Genomic DNA, 21,791 nt, shown 5'->3' with positions numbered 1-21,791 from the left:
CCTCCCGGGTTCACGCCATTCTCCTGCCTCAGCCTCCTGAGTAGCTGCGACTACAGGCACCTGCCACCACGCCCAGCTAATTTTTTGTATTTTTGGTAGAGACGGAGGTTCACCGTATTAGCCAGGATGGTCTCGATCTCTTAACCTTGTGATCCGCCAGTCTCCGCCTCCCAAAGTGCTGGGATTACAGGCGTGAGCCACCTCGCCCGGCCAAATTTTTGTATTTTCTAACTGGTCTGATAAGCCCAAAGAAGTCTAGTTTTTTTTACATAGAAATGCCACTTTACAGGAGGCTGAGGTAATGGGATCACTTGGGGACAGAGCTCAAGATCAGCCTAGGAAACACAGTTAGATACCTGCCTGCAGCCCCCAAATTAAAAGTACAAAAAATCTGGGTGCGGTCGTGAATTCCTGTAATCCCAGCTACTTGGGAGTGGAAGTGGGAGGACTGCTTTGAGCTCAATCTCAAAAAAAAAAAAAAAAAAAAAAAAGGAAAAAGAAATGTCACCACTTTAAACTGGTTCCCATCTTTTTGATATACAGAAAATTTGCTTTTGTTAATCTGTTATTTTAGACAACTATATCAGTTATTATATGTGACTAGGAAGCATGATAACCTAGAATTTATGCCTTGAAATCGTTTTGATTCATTTTCTTTCCACATCTGTATTTATGAGCAGGGGCAGCTGTGGGGTGGTTCTTTGTGTGGGATTAAGAGACACTGCAGTTCTTGAAATAAAGCAGATGTTTGAATTTTCAAAGGAAAAGTTCACACCTAGTGAAGTATTTATTTACAAGCTCCGCAACAAAACAAGAGATTATAAGAAAACTTTCAAGGGACACGGGTCATAGAAACCAACAGGAACACCACAGCTTTCCCAACTTCATGGCCCGGGGGATGTTACCAAAGACACAGAAACTCCGATCTTGTGCGGGCTGTAAAAATGTATAAACTAGTGCTACAATGACTAAGAAATTACAAGAGTTACAATCTGAAGAGCGATTCCTGCTTTGACTTTGTTTGGTTTCTATCCACTTTTCCTACATGCCTTGTAAAATACATGCAAAAACTGGTTTTAGAAAACATTCCCTAAAATTAGTGTGTACAGAAACTTCAGGGATACTTCTGCTTTTCTCCGCAAAACCACCCCTTTTTAAAAATCGAAAGTGAAATTAGTTCTAACTTTTTTTTTCTGTTAGTGACTCATCATCATGGGAGACACCAGATTTAGTATTTGAGCAGTGGTTAAGTGCTAAAGAAAAATCGCCCTTAAAGCAGTTTTCTTTTTCACTTTTTCCTTTCGCAGGGACCTGAGCTGTTCCTGCGAGGCCCACCTCCTCAGAACTACACCCCAGCTCTCCCGAGGCGCTTCTGCAGGAGGCAGCGCCAGTTTCGACAGCCCGGCCCTTCCCCTCCCAGTGCCTCCGGGGGTTCCGGCGTCCCGGGCCCGGGCGCTGCTGTTTTCCGGGAAGAGCTGGCGCGCTGGGCCTCTGCGAGCTGCGCTCGGCGGGCGGACGCGGGTGAGTGGGGAGTCCGTTTCCCGGCTGCCACTCCCGCTGCTGGCATTCCCGGGCTGGAGAGCGGGGGTGGAAAGGGAGGCTTGGGACCTCAGCGCCGACGGGAGTGGGACAGCGCCAGGGTTGAGATCGTGCTCCCGGGAGCTGCCCGCAGGCGGGTCGCAGAGGCCACGCTGCCTTCGAGGGGGCGCACCTGCTCCTGGGCCGGCTGTGCAGTCTCTGGGCCGTCAGGGCTTCGAGCCCTGTCACTTGTTTGCTTTGCTTCATTCAGGAAATTGAAACATAAAGTTATTTGTGTTTCCTCGCTGTTTTCTCGGAGTGTCTCTAGATACAGTTCTTCGGAAAACGGATTTCTTAAGAAAACGGTTCTTGGCAGGGGCAGTGTTGTGCATTCATGGCTGGCATTTCAGAATAGGCAAGGTTTTTCTTGAAGGAGACATCCTAAGGAGAATACTATGTTTCCAGTCTGTACAACAGGCAGGCGCTCTATTGCCTTTCTTTCTTTTTGCTGCCGGGCATGCATATAGGAAGATTCGATTCTACACGGCCTGGCACCGCAGTGATATGCCTATACTTAGGGAAATACGGTGATGGTGATTTGTATTAGTTTTTTTTTTTTTATTCGCTGCCATAACAAATTACATGGATTTAGTGGCTTAAACACATAGGAACGCGCGCGCGCACACATACATACACACACTCTCACACACACAATTTACTATCTTAGGATTCCGTAGCAGTCCTACCGAGGTCTCACTGGGTTAAAATCAAAGTGTTGGCAGGGTTGCCTTCCTTTCTGGAAGCTCTTGGGGTGAATCCCCTTTCCATCTTCCGGAGGTCACCTACCTCATTTGGCTCAGTAGCCCTTCCTCCATCTGCAGGGCCAGCAACATTGCACCTCTGAGAGTTCTGGGTTCACATCGCACTCTTGACTCTCTTCTGTCTTCCGCTTTCACTTTTAAGTATCTTCATGATTACAGTGGGCCCCCACAGGTAATCCAGGATTCTCTCCATATTTAAAAGCAAGCTGATTAGCAACCTTAATTCAATCTGCAGCCTTCATTCGCATTTGCAATGTAAACAAACGTAATCACAGATTCTTGGGATTAGGATGTGGACACCTTTGAGGGAGCCATTGTTTTGCCTACTACATGATTGCATAAAAGGAATGACCATACATCCCACTCATGCGTAAAGCAAAAGTATCCCGACGGTAAAGATGCCAAAAGCGTTCTTGGGGTGTTAGACAGTAGGCCATTTATGCTGAGAACCTTTATTACAGGCTCTTAGGAAGATTGGCATTGTCACAATAATAAAGATAAAAAGCAACTAAATAACATTGCAGTTTCTGTCTTCTGAAATGTAATGAGGACTTCATATGCACTTGACGTCCTGAGTCCAACAAATACTGAAGATCCCACATAATTATCTAAATTGAGTGTTTTCAGTGTGTAAGCTTATACTGAGAAAGTGCTCTGAAGGTCTGCAGGGAGGAGTAGACATAATCCCAGCCCTCAACATCTTTACTGACGTGTCATGGAAAAATGACACAGGTACACACATAATTAAAGTGCCACAAAAGAGATAAAGGAGGGGGAGTAACATCCTTTAGGGGAATCAGAAAAGGCTTTGGGAACTTGGGGAAAATTTGGAATGGACCTTGAAGAAGAGTAAGATTTCATTAGATGGAGATGAAGGTTAGGAGAGGAGGAAGGATGTGACAGTTTGAGGGACAGAGGAAAGAAAAGGAACTATGCACGTGTTCAGTGTGGTTAGGGAACTGGGTTGTGGAATTGACTAAATAAGACTGGAAAGTGAGTTGGAGTTAGAATGCAGCAGACCATGGCTGACCATTAGGAAGATTTTGCAGTTGATACAATAGCGATATATGGCCGGGCGCGGTGGCTCAAGCCTGTAATCCCAGCACTTTGGGAGGCCGAGACGGGTGGATCACGAGGTCAGGAGATCGAGACCATCCTGGCTAACACGGTGAAACCCCGTCTCTACTAAGAAATACAAAAAACTAGCCGGGCGAGGTGGCGGGCGCCTGTAGTCCCAGCTACTCCGGAGGCTGAGGCCGGAGAATGGCGTGAACCCGGGAGGCGGAGCTTGCAGTGAGCTGAGATCCGGCCACTGCACTCCAGCCTGGGAGACAGAGCGAGACTCCGTCTCAAAAAAAAAAAAAAAATAGCAAAAAAAAAAAAAAAAAAATAGCGATATATATGTATGCTCTGTGTGTGTGTGTATGTGTCAGAGATAGAGAGAGATGTGGTTTAAATATATATATGTATATATATGTGTGTATATATATGTGTGTGTGTGTATATATATATCGTCTCAAACCATCTCAAACTTACAGAAAAGTTGCAAGTACAGTAAAACAACTTTTCCTTTTCCTAAATTATTTAAGAATAAATTTCCAATCTGGTGACCTATCATCTTTCATTATATAATTGAGTATATATTTCCTACAAAAAAGATGTGCTCCAACGTAACCACAATACCGTCATCAAAATCAGGAATGTGGAGTGCTACCTTACTACAATTTAATAATCAGATCCAATGTGAATTTCACCAGTTGTCCTGATAATGTCTTGGATAGTGTAGCGGTCAAAGGAAAACTTCCTCTTTGCTCTCTGAAGGGCAAAGGCAGATGAAATAGGAGAAATGGCATACACATTTATTAATGTGCACAGGGGAAAAAATCACATAGTGATTGTACTGCACAGTGGGGTACAGATGGTTATATTCCCTACTTTTTAGGGGAAAGGGAGATGGGGAAGCGTGGATGATTATAGGGGGTTAGTAAATGATTTCTAAGGGAATTCAAGGGACTCGAAGAACACACAATGGCCTTGTACAAAGCCTGTTGGGCTTGCAGAGCAGACAGTGGTTGTAACACGTATCTGTCCAGGTTTGTTGACAGACTTCAGTCTTCTTTCTGTGATATGAATTCAGAATAAAAACTCAGGGAAGGGACTAGAGGTAATTGTTCTGTTTTCTGTCAGGTCCCACAATTAGGCAGATAAGAAAACATCAGTGCACCTTCATGCTGTGCTTTGGGAGAGACAGAGGAGGAGGGGGAGGTCAGAGAGACCTTGAGCCATCTTCACTTCAGGATGTCAAAGTGCCATACTTCAGGGTATCAGTGTCTGAGCCCCAATGATAGCAAAAGGATCCAGTTGAGGATCATGCTTTCTATTTAGTTGTGATGTCTCTTTAGTCCCCTTCAGTGTGGACATTTCTTAGTCTTTCCTTGGCCTTCTGAACTTGAAACTTTTGAAGAGAACAGGGCAGTTGTATTGTAGAACCCCTCAATTTGAGTTTGTCTGATGTTTCTTCATGCTTAGATTCAGATTATGCATCTTTGGCAGGACTATCGTCGAAGTTACATTGTGTTCTCAGTGCACCTTGTAATATGTTACGTTATTTTGATTTATTCCATTATTTACTTTGATTATCTCATTATGTTGATGTCTGCCAGACTTCTCCAGTATAAAGTTACTCTTTTCTTCTTTGAAATTAATAAACATTTTGTGGGGAACTATTTTGAAGGTAACTAAAAATTCCTTTCTTCACCAACATTTCTAATTTATCTGGACTCAGTTTTTTACTTTAATCAACAGATTTAATTATTACTACCATTCTCTATTTTAATCTTTAATTTATCCCCAGATTTGGCCACTGAAAACCATCTCAAGGTGGATTCTGTGTCCTTCCGACACGTCATCATTCTTTAAGCATTTCCTTGCTTTTTGGCATCATAAGATGTCCCAGGCTCATCTTGCAGTTTTTCCGTCCTGGTTTTGGGATCAACCATTTCTCTAAAGAGTCCTGGTTCCTTTTAGTGGAGAATAGTATTAGAAACCAAAGTCTGGGTGCTGAGTGTGCTCATTGCTCATTGTGGTTGTATCTACTCTTCCAGGCCTTCTCAACAGACAGAACTAGGGTATTTACATATTTGTATATATCCAAATACACACATAGGCATTTCTTTTTTTTTTTTTTTCCTGAGACGGAGACTCACTCTGTTGCCCAGGCTGGAGTGCCATGGCTCAATCTTAGCTCACTGCAACCTCCAGCTCCAGGGTTCAAGCAATTCTCCTGCCTCAGCCTCTCAAGTAGCTAGGATTACAGGCACGCACCACCACATCCAGGTAATCACACACAGGCATATCTATCTATCTATCTATCTATCTATCTATCTATCTATCTATCTATCTATCTATCTATCTCATCAATCAAAAACCACAGCCGTAGGATTACATTGAAATCTAGTTCCAATCAACAGTATTTATTCTCGTTTTCTCCCTTTCCATATTTATAATTATCTTCTCAATGGTGAAAAACTTGGCTCCTATTATCCTCCATATATTTACTTACTTGATCAATTATCTGTATGTACCTTTGGCCACTGGAGCTCTTTCAGTTGGCTGCCCATGTCCTTTTCACATACTCCCATCATATTGTATGTGTCTGTGCGTGTGTTTTAGTGCTTTTTACTTTTCTAGCTCTACAAGATATTCCAAGCTTATTTTGTATATTTTATGCCCCAGACCCAGAATCAGCCATTGCTCCAATGAGCCCTGGTTTCTTATATTGAAGAATATTATTAGAAACCAAGATCTGGGTGTTATGCGACTCTCCTCTTTTTTTTTTTTGACACTTTTCTAACTAAACTGAGACATGGCTAAGTATTTGCTAGTCTTCTATTTTATTTTTAAGGAGGAATAGATGTCTTTTATTTCTCTTTCAAGAATATTGAGAATTTAGCCACTTGATATCTTGGAAAATTATATTGCAGACTGTTTATTAATGTGTATCTAAAAACATAGAATCATGATATCCTTTGTCCCATTTTTGATCCGGGAGTTTTTCATCTCAGTAATTTCATATGTAGGCAAGAGTTCTTAAATTTTTTTGTATCGTAGATTCCTTTGCCAGCTTGGCAAATCCTATGGGCCTTTCTCCAAAAAAAAAAAAAAAAAAAAAAAAAAAATTTGGTGGGGGCAGGCATGGTGGCTTATCCCAGCATTTTGGGAGTCCAAAGGGGGCGGATTATTTGAGCCCAGAAGTTCGAGACCAGTCTAGGCAACTTGGCGAAAACCCATCTCTACAAAAAATACAAAAATTAGCTGGGCATGGTGGCACACACCTGTAGTCCCAACTACTTGGGGGGCTGAGGTGGGAGGATCACTTGAGCTTGGGTGGGATGTTGAGGCTGCAGTGAGCCGTGTTCGTGCCCTACTGCACTCCAGCCTGGGCAACAAAGTGAGACCCTATCTAAAAAAAAAAAAAAAAAATTAAATGCATAAAATAAAATACTTAGAATTACAAAGGAAATTAATTGTATTGAAATATGGCTGGGATTATAGGCACCTGCCACCACACCCAGCTAATTCTTTTTGTATTTTTAGTAGAGATGGGGTTTCACCATGTTGGTCAGGCTGGTCTCAAACTCTTGACCTCGTGATCCACCCGCCTTAGCATCCCAAAGTGCTGGGATTACAGCCGTGAACCACTGCGCCTGGCCAGAAATCAATTGTGTTGAAATATGGTTACCAGACTATTTTAAAAGCAAATGTTTGATATAGTGATATATATCAATGTATTACAATATATTACAAGACCTAGTGTTGAGGTTAGTAACAAATGTAGAAGCAACGTTAGACACAAACTATTTTAGCATATCTGCAACAATATTCTGTGAAACTATCTGTGCTTTCTACTGGTGACTATCACAGGTGCTGTGAATACTACTATAGTTTGTTACAATATTCATAATTGAAGAGAATGCTAAGCTTCAATTAGAGGTTATTAGAAATAAACATGTAATTTCTTCCCAATCCATGTTTATGGACCCAACAGGAGAGTTAGTGAAAGCTCCAGGTAAGAACACCTGTGTAGAGAAAGCATATGTTGGAGGCCTCTTGACTTTGACTTTGTTTATATTTGGGGAGAACAATAGGGAGAATTAAATATTTTAATCAAAACCTTTGAAAAACGTTGGAAAACCAAAATAGTATTCTTTTAAAATGGAGCATGATACTATGATTGGAATATGAACTACAAAGGAACATTAATGTTCATTAGTTTCTGTATATTATTTTGTTGAAAAGCAAAGGATTTTTAGAATCTTTTTATATATTATAGATGTGAAAGTTATTTGAAATAGTGGCCAGGCGTGGTGACTCACACCTGTAATCCCAACACTTTGGGAGGCTGAGGGGGGCGCATCACTTGAAGACAAGAGTTCAAGACCAGCCTGACCAAAATGGTGAAACCCCATCTCTACTAAAAATACAAAAATTAGCCAGGCATGGTGGCAGGTAGCTGTAATCCCAGCTACTTGGGAGGCTGAGGCAGGAGAATCTCTTGAACCTGGGAGGCAGAGATTGCAGTGAGCCGAGATTGGACTATTGCCTTCCAGCCTGAGTGACAGAGTGAGACTCTGTCTCAAAAAAAAAAAAAAAAAAAAAAGGAGTTATTGAAATACAGACTTTGTTTGGATATAAGCCATATGAGAATAAAGCCTTTGATGATAGGAAAAAAGATATAGCAAAGAAAAGAGATGTTTCTTCCATAAAAGGGTAAAAGTTGTTATTTCTTTGTTCTGAAATTTGTGTATATATGCTATGCTTACAATATTTATTTTTTATAATGTCAGGGAATCATGGAAGCTGATAAAGACAACACACAACAAGTTCTTAAGGAGCATGGGCCACATGAATTTATAAAAGATGAACAAAATAAGGTAAAAAGGAAATTACTGGGTATTACTAAAAATTAATTTTTATCTATTAGTTTTGCAGTAAGGCATGTTTTGTATGTCGTTGTCCAACATTACCTTGAATTTGGGAGGCTGTTAGGCTTTAAAAAATTTTTTAACTTCCATTATGTTATTTAAGTCTTACAAGAAGTGTCGTATTTTTATTCTTTCTCATATAAGGGTTACAACACTAGCTGCTTTCTCACTCACACCCTCATTTCTTGGATTTGCATCAACAAGTTAAGAGCATAGTTAGCAAGTATCTCATTAGACCCCAAGAGGGAACAGAGGCCAGGTAGATTCAACTACTTCCCCAAGGTCATATGTCTGGCTTGTTAAGGCAGCTGTGTACTATGGGATACTATGGGAATCACAGATAATTAAAAACACCACCACCACCACCACCACCAAGAAACTGCCCCAGAATATGTCCGCTATTACAGTGCAATTTAAAAGTCTTATCGTGGTCACAAATAGCTAAGAAAGGAGTTGATGCAGCACTGAAGTAATATTCAGAAGATCTGATCTCAATCTTTGCCTTACTATACAAATTTCTGTGACTTTGGCCTAGTGTAAAAGGTGGTTTCCTGATATAGATGATGGAGATAGTACTAGTTGGCAATGTTAGAATGGACAGGTGATGATGTAAAATATTCAACAAATGCATTATGCACATAGTCATATTTATTCTGAGACTGTCTAATGTCTTTCTTTGCTCAGGATGAGAGAAATTTATAGTCTTTAGTTCATTCAGAAAAATGAGTTTGGGGCTATTTACTTTCTTTGGTACCGTTTGATATTTTTAAGGAACTAACTGATGAAATGACAAAGAAAAATATTCAACTAAAGGAGGAGATCCAAAAGCTCGAAACGGAGTTACAAGAGGCTACCAGAGAATTCCAGGTACTCTCTTAATTATTTTATACAGTACATTTTTGATGGACGCATGGTTTTTGGAAAAAGCACTTTAATTATATAAAATTCATTTTTAAAACCTTATCATCCATGGCACCACCATTTGTAATAGTTCAAAATGGAAAACAGCCCAATGATTCCTTCATAATAGAATGAGTTAGTGAAGTGGGGTATAGTCATATGATAGAAAACTACAGAGCAATGAGAACGAACAGATCATAACGACATGCAGCAACACAAATGGGTTTCATAAACACAATGTTAACACAAAAAAGACAGATGAGGACGTACCATATGCTTCCCTTTAAATTAAGCAAAAGCAGGATGTTCAAAGTTAAAACAGTGGTTACTTTTGGAAGCAGGTAAGACCCGGAAGGGAACCCAAGGGAGTTTCTGGAGTGTTGTCATGTTCTGCCTGTCATCTGTGTGCCAATCACATATGTGTTAGCTTTGTAAAATTGCATCTCGCTGTACTTATGATACATGCATTTTTCTATTATGTATATACACTTTAATAAATTTACCAAAGCAAACATTAATAAAATTTACCAAAAAAAGATGGTCATTAGCAAATCACTGTTGGATCAAATTCTGGCTTTTCTCACTGAGTTCTTTTATTAGTATTCTCATCCAAGGTGCTTTGCTAATTTAAATGAGTTTCACAGTTTAAAAAATTGGACATATATTAATCCTCACTATTTAAATTCTCTCCTAAATTTTCCTGTATTTTAATTATACATAATTTTCACCCATTTTTTTCTTAACAACTCAGATTGTTAAAAAATTAAAGCATTCAGGCTGGGCGTGGTGGCTCATGTCTGTAATCCCAGCACTTTGGGAGGCTGAGGCAGGTGGATCATGGGGTCAGGAGTTCAAGACCAGCCTGACCAAGATGGTGAAACCCCGTCTCTACCAAAAATACAAAAAAAAAAAAAAAAAAATTAGCCGGGCATGGTGGCGGGTAGCTGTAATCCCAGCTTTACTTGGGAGGCTGAGGCAGAGAATTGCTTGAACCTGGGAGGCGGAGGTTGCGGTGAGTTGAGATTGCGCCACTGTGCTCCAGCCTGAGTGACAGAGCGAGACTCCGCCTAAAAAAAAAAAAAAAAAAAAAATTAAAACATTGACACTTTTTGTTTCTGAAGTGGGAGATAGGATATTGAATATCAGGAAGTGAGGTTTTCTGTGTTTATGAGATGGGTGTTTGCAGAAGACTCTGTTAAGATTTGGGTTACTTCTCAGACTGGAGCTAGAATCAAGCAGTCTTACAACCCAGAGAGCCTTTAGAAACCAGCCAGCCTTAGTCCACCCACTTTGCAGGGGACCGAACCCATGATCAGAGAGCTGAAGTGAATTTGCTCTGTCACAGTGTGGTCAGAAATAGAATCAAGCTTTCTCTAATTTCAGAAAGGCCTTGGTTCCTCAGCATATACTGGGTATTTCTGCATTATTGGGTGACAGTCTGCCTTTTCTCAGACATTGTAGATTGTTTTGATGTCAGCCTTACCGTAATCAGAAGTTCCACTGGAGTTATGTGTATAGGCAAAGAATAAATGTAAGATTAAATCGAATGACTCACTGAATATTTCTCATCTCTGTCATTTTCAGCATGTAAAATAACCATGGGAAATAGAAATGCAAGCACCTAGCTCATTTGTGCTTTTATGTGTGGTTATACATATCTGTTAATCCCAATAATTCTAAGCGGCTAAGTATAGCCACCTACCTTTATCTTTCAGGTTACAATTTGTTTGTTTGTTTGTTTGTTTTTGAGACAGAGTTTTGTTCTTGTTGCTCAGGCTGGAGTGCAATGGTGCGATCTCGGTTCACTACAACATCTGCCTCCCTGGTTCAAGCGATTCTCCTGCCTCAGCCTCCTGAATAGCCGGGATTACAGGTGGTTGCCACCACGCCTAGCTAACTTTTGTATTTTTATTAGAGACAGGTTTTACCATGTTGGCCAGGCTGGTCTCCAACTCCTGACCTCAGGTGATCTGCCTGCTTCGGCCTCCCAAAGTGCTGGGATTACGAGTGTGAGCCACCTGCCCAGCCTCAGCTTACAATTTTTGTTGATACTGTCCCTTCTCGTTTTTTATGAACCTAAGTTGTGGTAATGGTTAAAAAGTTGATGGGCAGGTGTTGGGGAAGGTGGAATTTGTAAATTTGATAAATTTAACATCATCTAATTCTAGGCCAGGTGTGGTGGCTCATGCCTGTAATCCCAGAACTTTGGGAGGCCAAGGCAGGTGGATCATGAGGTGAAGAGATTGAGACCATCCTGGTCAACATGGTGAAACTCTGTCTTTACTGAAAATACAAAATACGAAAATTAGCTGGGTGTGGTAGCGCATGCCTGTAGTTCCAGCTACTTGGGAGACTGAGGCAGGAAAATTGCTTGAACCTGGGAGATGGAGGTTGCAGTGAACCGAGATCACACCACTGTACTCCAGCCTGGCAACAGAGTGAGACTTTGTCTCTAAATAAATAAATAAATAAATAAATAAAATTATCTAATTCTGGAGTCTTTCTTTTTGGATGAAATTATCTGGATTTGAAATACCATGTTATACCCAACACTATATTTCATACTTTGCAGCAAAATTAAACATGCTATCTAATGACTTCCTTTTGAGATAGTCTGTTATTGACACTTGTTTAAAAATTCCTTATTTACATGAATGATGTAGGCTTTAGAATTGAACACCATACAATATTGACAGTTTAAACATTGATTAGAAAAAAGTGAGAGGATTATGTATTTTAAATTTCATCTGTGAAATGATATTAAAAGATCAGCATTTGATTACTTTACTGAGTACTTACATGGGATAAAGCAATTACTAAAGATGTTAAGTAAGACCATACTCAATATTCTATAAGGTTCTAAAATCAGTGGGGAATGAATTATTGGTTGACCAAATTACATTATCATTAGAATAACTTAAGTTATTTCTTGTCTTGATTTTAATCAAACATTTTCATTTGGATTAGATTAAAGAGGATATTCCTGAAACAAAGATGAAACTCTTATCAGTTGAAACTCCTGAGAATGACAGCCAGTTGTCAAATATCTCCTGTTCATTTCAAGTGAGCTCGAAAGTTCCTTATGAGCTACAAAAGGGACAAGCACTTATCACCTTTGAAAAAGAAGAAGGTATGACTAATGTTAAAAAATATGACGATGTTATTTGGAAAGCACTTTCATAGACATTTAGCTATTACTTCGCTAATATTACTTTGCTTATATTATTTCTTATCCTCATAGTGACATTCGGAGGCAGGTATGATTATTCCCATTTTACAGATGAGAAAACTGACTCTGAGACAAGTGCCTTGAATATGATCTCTTATTCAGAAAGCCATGACTGTGGGACTTAAATCCAGGTGTTGCGATGATGTCCAATACCAGCCTCTTTCTACTCCACATGCTACCTCCAAATAATGATAGTAATATATCAAGGTAGTAGAGCTTGTACAGTTCTCAGAAACATTATCACATCTTATATTCACACAATTCCATAAATGTAGGAGGATAGGATAGTTATTATTGTGTACTTTAAATATAGACATGCCAGAGCCCAGAAAACAGATTCTGAGGATGTTTAAGTGATTTACCTAAGGGCACATAGCCGACGAATGGAAAGAGCCTGGGAGTTAGAGATTTGGGATGAGACCTGATGTTTGCTAAGTCTGCCATGGTGAGGGCCCCTAGTCAGAGCTGGGGGTTCCTGAATGGGGAGGATCTGGCTTTGAGTGCCAGCCTTGTCCCTTCCTAGAAGCATGATTTGGGATGGGTTCTTTATAAACCTCAGCGTTTTATACAGGTGCTTCATGGTAGTTCCTACTTCATGAGGCTACTTTGAGTATTAAATGAGAAATGTTGATAAAATACTTCACACAATGTCGGACACTTAATACAAACTTAATGAATGGTAGTTGTTATTATTGCTACATGTTAGGACTTTTTCAGATAAGGAAACAGAAACTTAAAGAAGATAAGTAACTTGGTTAAAGTCTTTACAGTTAATTGCAGAGCTGAGAGCCAAACCCTGAGAGTCCATGTACTTCCACTGGGCCAATATTTCTCTCGGTAGGCCACCAGCTCAGGCCTTTGTTCTTTTATTAAGTTATGTGGTGAGGAACCAGATGGTGTTCCCAGCTCTTCCAGTGCTCATTTTCTGACAGTCTATAACCCATGTTTCCTGACAACTGGTGCACCACTGTAGCCTGAAAATAAATGTCCAGCAGGTCAGTATCTGCATGTAGAAGACATACATTGCCAGTGTGTTTTCCTTCACCCTGGAGCTACTGCTACAGGTAGAAGAGGAGTTCAGGACTCATATTGGTGACTGTCCCTGGTAAACGGGATATAACTAAAAGATAGATATAAATGAGGATTTGGGAGGCAGGGTTTCTGCACAGCAATTTCCTGGGAATGTTGGAAATGGAATTCTCTAAAGAAGCACCTACATCATTGGTTCTACCCTTGACGAGGCTCTGAGCTCCCGATCTCCTGGGACAGCAATAGGTTTGAAACACAATTAAGTAGGAGTTGGCTCTTGATTGTCAGAGTCACAAAAGTTGAAACACAAGAGGTCCCTCTCAGCTGCATCAGATCACCAGATGTTGGGGGTTTGCGGAGGAGTGGGAGGGAAGGAGGATCATCTGAGTATTACTCATTGATATTTTCTGTTACTGTCTGTTGTCATTAGCAAAAAAACACAAAAACACAAAATAACAAAAAACCATCATCCAAGTTATAGAGTCATATTTTGGTACATTGAGTTGAATTCCCACATGGCCAAAGCCCTGCCTTCTGGCCCTTTTTTCCTCTTCCTCCAGCTGTGATGTGGTGCCATCTGGTCTGGTTGTCATAAACACATATGAGATTTTATAAGACAGAGAGTGAATGTCACTTATTTTCATGATACATTGGAATAGCAGTCCCGAATATCAACAAGTGAAGTGTTATAAACTCATGCCACACAATTAAAAATAAATGCCCACTCACATTTTTAATTGACATAGAGTTGCTTTTTGGAGTGCTAGTGACTTTTAGCATTTTACTAAACTGCTCCCATTTGCATAGGTAAATTAGACTTGACGGCTTTGTGATCAATATAGCAGGACTATCAACTTTTTAAAGAATGATTTCAAGAGTATTTTTGCAAAAGTGAAATTCATCATTAAGTATGACAGAAAAAAAGACTCACTCTTTGATATTCCAGCCTATGTAGTCTTTAACATGTAGTCTTTGAGGAGACAAAGAAAATGAATATATATTGCTCTAGTGCTTGTAACATGAAGGAGTAACAAATGATAAGGTTAAGTAAAATCAAGACTAATTGTACAAATGACACTTAGCCATGAAAGTTTTCCCAGCTTACTGAACATGGGAGAATTTCTGGCTGTGCATTAATGTACTAGAGGAATCCTCTGGTAATGGTTAACAGTGGAAGGAAGGGTATGTGGCTGAGCTGAAGTAATATATGAATTCTGGAAGATCGTTAGGCTTATCTCAAGAGATAAGAGAAAAGATTCATCTTATGAGGTGAATCTAGAACTTGAGAACTTCTACATTGTGATTTTGCTGATGTACTTTGACATTAATATATTCTACTTTGGAACCAAGAGCAGTGACTCATGCCTGTAATCTCAGTACTTTGGGAGTCTGCTGTGGGAGGATCACTTGAGTCCAAGAGTTCCAGGGCAGCCTGGGCAACAAAGCGAGACCTCGTCTCTACAAAAAGTTTAAAAAATTAGCTAGGCGTGGTGGCATGTATCTGTAATCCTAGCTATTCTGGAAGCTGAGGTGGGAGGATCTCTTGAGCCCAGGAGTTTGAAGTTACAGTGGGCTATGATCACACCACTGCATTCCAGCCTCAGTGACAGAGTGAGATCCGGTCCCCCTTCTCCCTGACCCCCCAAAATATATATTCTATTTTGGTGGCAAGACCATTATCACTTGGAACCACCCCCTGCCAAATTTTTTAAATTAGACCCTTTAATATTAAAGAAAATTAAAAATATTCAGGATAATTTGTTCTTAAACCAAAAGCATAACAATTCTTAAAATATTGGAAATTAATACTTCCTTCCCGAATTATTTTTCAGTTGCCCAAAATGTGGTAAGCATGAGTAAACATCAGGTGCGGATAAAAGATGTAAATCTGGAGGTTACGGCCAAGCCTGTCCCATTAAACTCAGGAGTCAGATTCCAGGTAACAGGATGATTAAAATTTTTTGGATTTCTGTTCATCATAGGCACTTCTCTTATCCATATTTCTGAACATCAAATCATTTTCCAGGTTTATATAGAAGTTTCTAAAATGAAAATCAATGTTACTGAAATTCCTGACACACTGCCTGAAGATCAGATGAGAGACAAACTAGAGCTGAGCTTTTGTAAGTCCCGAAATGGAGGTGGAGAGGTGGACCACGTGGACTATGACAGACAGTCCGGGAGTGCGGTCATCACGTTCGTGGAGACTGGAGGTACTCAAGGGTGTAGAAGGTTAACAGACGCTCTGCCATTTCAGTCATGTTCTGTTGTTTCTGAAAGTATTCCTATTCTACTTCTTTTATTTGGAATGTATTAGCATGATAATTGGGGATTTTAAAAAATCTTATAAAACAGTAGAGTGTAGGAAATTATTTCTAGGGACAGTGCTAGGAACAATAATATTGCTGCATATAGGCAGGGTGCGGTGGCTCACCCTGTAATCCCAGCACTTTGGGAGACCGAGGCAGGCAGATCACTTGAGGTCAGGAATTCGACACCAGCTTGTCCAACATGGCGAAACCCCATCTCAACTAAAACGACAAAAATGAGCTGGGCATGGTGGCGGGTGCCAGTAATTCCAGCTACTCGGGAGGCTGAGGCAGGGAGAATCGCTTGAACCCGGGAGGTGGAGGTTGCAGTGAGCCAAGATAGCCAGGCATAGTGGTGCATGCCTGTGGTCCCAGCTACTCAGGAGGCTGAAGAGGGAGGATTACTTGAGCCCAGGAGGTCGAGGCTGCAGTGACCTGTGATTGCACCACTGCATTACAGCCTGGGAGACAGAGTGAGACACTGTCTCAAAAAACAAAATTAAAAAAGAAAATTGATGGATTAGATTTTTTCATGACAAAGTAATACATGCTTTTTTAAAGAGGGTGAAATAATACAGAACACACGTTTAGTAAAAATGAGACATTTCAGCCGGGCCCAGTGGCTCATGCCTGTAATCCCAGCACTTTGGGAGGCCGAGGCAGGCAGATCATGAGGTCAGGAGTTTGAGACCAGCCTGACTAACATGGTGAAACCCCGTCTCTACTAAAAATACAAAAAAATTAGCCGGTGTGGTGGCGCTCGCCTGTAATCCCAGCTACTTGGGTGGCTGAGGCAGGAGAACAGCTTGAACCCGGGAGGTGGAGGTTGCAGTGAACCGAGATTGCACCATTGCACTCTAGCTTGGGTGACAGAGTGAGACTCCGTCTCAAAAAAAAAAAAAAAAAAAAAAAGAGATACATTTTCTCAAACTTCCTTTTCTCCTACTATTTAGTTCATTATGGTTATTTCGGTGTCTTTCCAGGTCTTTCTTTGGACACATTAAAACAATATCAATATGCTTTTTTTTTTCTTTTTTTTCTTTTTTTTTTTTTTTTTGTGAGACAGAGTCTTGCTCTGTCACCCAGGCTAGAGTGCAGTGGTACTATCGCAGCTCACTGCAACGTCCGCTTCCCTGGTTCAAGCAATTCTCCCACTTCAGCCTCCCGAGTAGCTGGAATTACAAGTGCATGCCACCATGCCTGACTAATTTTTGTATTTTTGGTAGAGACGGGGTTTCACCATGTTGGTCAGTCTGGTGTCAAGCTCCTGACTTCAAGTGATACACCCGCCTTGGCTTCCCAAAGTGCTAAGATTACAAACGTGAACCACTGCTCCCGGCCCAATGTGCATTTTTGACCTGAGCTTTTGGATGATGTTTAGGACATCCTGGTGGGATGTGTTAGGGAGAGCTACAAAAGGAAGGGGTCTTGAGGGCTACCATAATATGTTGTCTTGAAAATTAACAGTAACTTGGTGGAAATTTCCATAGTCAAGCATCCAGATTTTAATTTGCCAAATTCCTATATTCATTTGGCCTATTTGCTGTTAGTTTGTCCGTATCTTGGATTTTAAAATATCTGACCAGGCGCAGTGGCTCACGCCTGTAATCCCAGCACTTTGGGAGGCTGAGGCGGGTGGATCCCTTGAGGCCAGGAGTTCAAGACCAGTCTGGCCAACATCGTGAGACCCCGTCTCCACTAAAAATACAAAAATTAGCCGATGTGCTGTCCCACCCCTATAGTCCCAACTACTTGGGGGGCTGAGGCAGGAGAATTGCTTGAACCTGAGGGGCAGAGGTTGCAGAGAGCCGAGATTGCATCACTGCACTCTAGTCTGGGTGACAGAGCAAGACTCGGTCTCAAAAAAAAAAAACCAAATAAAATAAAATAAACTAGAATGCAATTTATAACTCTACTGTGAGAGATAGTACTAGCTATGGAACCTGTGTCCATCTGGGGATGCTCTCCTAGAGGTTACATCTAGCCAGACGGGGAAGAATACTTTTGCAGGTTATAGGTGATCCTATAGGTAACTACTGAAGGATATGAAGGTATTCTGGAGATAAATATTCCAGATACTTCATAAACTGTGTCTTACTGACTCATCACAATAATCTACAGGGTAGTTACTGTAATTATGCTTATTTTACAGAAAAGGAAACTGAGACTTTAAGAAGTCAAGCAACATGTCCAAGGCCACATAGCTCATAAGTAGCAGAGCTAGGACTGAAGCTGGACTATTTGACTCAGGACCTGTACTCTTTTTTTTTTTTTTTTTAAACTGTGGTAAAATATATATAACATAAAATTTACCATTTTAACAATTTTTAAATATACAATTCAAAGGTACTAAGTACATTCACAATGTTGTACAGCCATCACCACTATCCATCTCTAGAACTTTTTAATCACCCCAAACTGAAACTCTGTACCCATTTAACAATAATTCTCCATTACTACTTCTTCTAGCCCCTGGTAACCACCATTCTACTTTCTGTTGCTATGAATTTGCCTATTCTAGGTACCTCACTCGAGTGGAATTATACAATATTTGTCCGTTTCATGTCTGTCTTATTTTGGTTAGCATAATGTTATCAGGGTCCATCCATGTTGTGGTAGGTATCAGAATTTCATCCTTTTTAAAGGCTGAATAATATTCTCCGTGTGTGTGTGTGTGTGTGTGTGTGTATTTTATATACCCATTTTGTTTATCTATTCATCTGTTGGTGGACACTTGGGTTACTTCCACCTTTTGCCTATTGGCCTATTGTGAAAAATACTGCTCTGAGCATTAATGAGCAAGTATCTGCCCGAGTCCCTGCTTTCAGTTATTTCGGGTATATACCCTGAAGTGAATTGCTGGATCATATCATGTTCTATTTTAATATTTTGGGGAACTGTCATACTGTTTTCCACAGTGGCTGTACCATTTTACATTCCTACCAGCAATGCCTCAGGGTTGCAATTTCTCCATATCCTCGCCAATAAGGGCCTACACTCTTAATCATCGTACCATATTGCTGATTGATCCAAGGTAGATGAGTGAGAAGAGTCATAAAAAAGATGGTTGGATATTCCTAAGAACTGTTTCTGTTACACATTACAGTCTTGATACACATCCTTTCATCCCTCTAGGAGACAAAAATACTGCTAAAAAATAGACTATTCTTTGTGTTGTAGAAAACTGATGAATTTTTATTTCCTTTCAGCTTTTCTAGATGACATTCAGTCCCCTCCCTGCTTTGGTTAACATCATTACTTAAGTTTATTGAATATATTGAAAAAAATATTTTTTTAATAGTATTCTAATCATAGTTTTCACTTATAGCTTTTGAGAAACTGGGAAACATTCCAGTCTTGTTAGATGAGTGGGTTACTTTCTGCAAAAAACTATCGTATTTTTTGTAGCTCAAAGTAGATCTGTCTGAGGACATTGCAACCCTTTGTGCATTGATTGACTGCAGTGAATAATTCAAGATGGAATGAAGCCTTTAAACCTCATTATTGTTTGGTCTTGTAGTTTTCAAAATTATGTACTGTGAAGTCTTCAAAGTGGGTTTTAGAATTTCTTAAAAATTAATCTTTTAACTCAGTATTTACTGTAATAGTGTTCTTTTTGAAGGAAGTTTTAACTTTGGTTAAAAATGTTTATGATATAAAAGAGACAAGTATTGTTTTTGCTTTGCTTTTAGTTGCTGACAAGATTTTGAAAAAGAAAGAATATCCTCTTTATATAAATGAAACCTGCCATAGAGTTACTGTTTCTCCATACACAGAAATACACTTGAGAAAGTATCAGGTAAAGTCATCTCTTTTCTCTCATTTTGAGAACTTACTGCCCAAACCCACCCCACAAAAAATAAAGTTGTTGTGAGTCTGTTACTATATGAATCTTATCAATGAGGGATAGCCAAATGGTTTCTTTACTTCATTTTTGCTTAGTGCAAAATGAGTTTGTCTTTTGAAGGAGTGTTTTAATGCAAAACTGTACTTTAGTATACAATTTAAAAAACTGGAATTACTCAGATAATGGCACAATTTTTATTTTTGTACATGGAGACATAGCTGCATTTCTCTCATGTGTCTACTGTCAGTGAGCATGAGAAAGAATTCCTGCCTACTTCCTCTGAACTCAGTACCTTTATCCCAGACCTGCTGCCTTTTCCTCTTCCTTCTCAGGTATCCAATGGTACCACCATCTACCTAGTCCACTGACTTAAAAGCTAGAACTCACTTAACTCTTCAGTTTGCTTCACCTCCAACATTCATTTGGTCACTAAATCTTGCCAGCTCCGCTTCTGACTACCTCTTTACCTGGTCTTTCTGTTCCCAGAGCATCCCTCCTTTCCTCTATGTTCCATAATGCCACCAGAGTTCTTTTTCTAAAACTGTCCCCAGAGCTTCCCCCCTTTCCTCTATGTTCCATAATGCCATCAGAGTTCTCTTTCTAAAACTCAGATCTGACTTGGATATTCTCTTGCTTGGAAAATCTTCCTAAGATTTCTTGTCTCTTCTAAGATAAAGTACAAAATATTAAGCAGATTATGAATGTAAAGTTTTGTAATTCAAAGCTCTCAGAAATCTTTCTATTTATCATTGTTTTTCCTACTTAGATATTTTCAGGAACATCTAAGAGGACAGTGCTTCTGACAGGAATGGAAGGCATTCAAATGGATGAAGAAAGTGTGGAGGATTTAATTAACATTCACTTTCAACGGGCAAAGAATGGAGGTGGAGAAGTAGATGTGGTCAAGTGTTCTCTAGATCAACCTCACATAGCATACTTTGAAGAATAGACTTAACAGAATCATGAAAACTATAGCTTTTTAACGCAGATTACTGTAAATGTTTGACAAAAATAAATATGCTTTTCCTTAAAAAATATAAATATGCTTTCCTTAAAAAAAATATGCTTTCCTTAAAAAAAATAAATATGCTTTTCCTTAAAAAAATGAAAACTTTGGCCGGGCGCGGTGGCTCAAGCCTGTAATCTCAGCACTTTGGGAGGCTGAGACGGGCGGATCACGAGGTCAGGAGATCGAGACCATCCTGGCTAACATGGTGAAACCCCGTCTCTATTAAGAAATACAAAAAACTAGCCGGGCGAGGTGGCGGGCGCCTGTAGTCCCAGCTACTCGGGAGGCTGAGGCCGGAGAATGGCGTGAACCCGGGAGGCGGAGCTTGCAGTGAGCTGAGATCCGGCCACTGCACTCCAGCCTGGGAGACAGAGCAAGACTCCGTCTCAAAAAAAAAAAAAAAAAAAGAAAACTTTAATTTTTATCATCCATTTATTTTTAGATACAAAACTTATTTCCATGTGTCTGAATCTTCGTTGTTTCAAATGGTGCTTGCTGCATGTTTTCAATTACAATAAATGCACTGTAATAAAAGGTTTTGTTTATAGATTATGTGTATTGGTGCCATGTCTGCTGAAATCAACCTTAAGTGATTCAGATGTCCCCTGCTAGTGCTGGCTTATCCTGTTATGGTCTTGTGGGCCAATTCAGTTGTGGCCCCATGCCCACCAATATGCAGACTTGACTCTTAACATTTTCCAAAACAAAGGCAGTTACATTCAGCAGTTTGTGATTCCTGTAAACTCAACTGAAGATTCGAAGGACTCCAAGAGCAACAATTTTCCACTGTGTGTAGTGTTTCACTCCACAACTCTAAAGGTTCTCAGAGCTGAGCATGGTCTTTTTCTTGAATTTTTGTTCACGCAAGTGCCATGTGTCCCTTGATTCCTTCCAAGCCATCCCCTCTCCAAATAGAGCTCGTAAAGGACTAGCTTTTTCTTTCTTTTGCACTTACAATGGAAACAGTTGGTATAAGAGTTTGAAAACCTTGGCATGGAGAGAGAGGTAAATACAAAGTTAGTGACTCATCACTCATCATGCTCGGTGCTGGGGAATGCCTGGAGGTAAAAACACAGTACCTGCCCTCCAAGGGCTTAAGGTTTAGTTGGAAAGAGACCCAGTTTACTAGCATCTCACTGTTTTTA

At 40.1% G+C, this 21,791-nt stretch overlaps 1 protein-coding gene across 1 annotated transcript; it reads left to right on the top strand.

Annotated features, from left to right (window-relative positions):
* Nucleotides 1-1,184: 1,184 nt before the first annotated feature.
* On the top strand, nt 1,185-20,678 carry NMI (N-myc and STAT interactor). Its single transcript, XM_021923591.2, has 8 exons — nt 1,185-1,521; nt 8,186-8,272; nt 9,095-9,190; nt 12,191-12,353; nt 15,314-15,420; nt 15,508-15,694; nt 19,483-19,589; nt 20,404-20,678. The coding sequence occupies exons 2-8, from the start codon at nt 8,192-8,194 to the stop codon at nt 20,584-20,586; spliced, it is 924 nt and encodes a 307-aa protein (XP_021779283.1). The 5' UTR covers nt 1,185-1,521; nt 8,186-8,191; the 3' UTR covers nt 20,587-20,678.
* Nucleotides 20,679-21,791: the final 1,113 nt, after the last annotated feature.

This window comes from Papio anubis, chromosome 10 (genome assembly GCF_008728515.1).
Source record: "Papio anubis isolate 15944 chromosome 10, Panubis1.0, whole genome shotgun sequence".
NCBI lineage: Eukaryota > Metazoa > Chordata > Mammalia > Primates > Cercopithecidae > Papio > Papio anubis.
Note: the sequence above shows the minus strand (reverse complement) of the source record. Positions and strands in the feature narration are given on the sequence as shown.

Excerpts from the sequence above, each read along its gene's own strand:
- NMI (XM_021923591.2), top strand. The coding sequence starts at position 8,192 with ATGGAAGCTGATAAAGACAACACACAACAAGTTCTTAAGGAGCATGGG. Across the intron at positions 8,273-9,094 it reads TAAAAGATGAACAAAATAAG|GAACTAACTGATGAAATGAC; the intron begins GTAAAAAGGAAA and ends GATATTTTTAAG. Across the intron at positions 15,695-19,482 it reads CACGTTCGTGGAGACTGGAG|TTGCTGACAAGATTTTGAAA; the intron begins GTACTCAAGGGT and ends CTTTGCTTTTAG.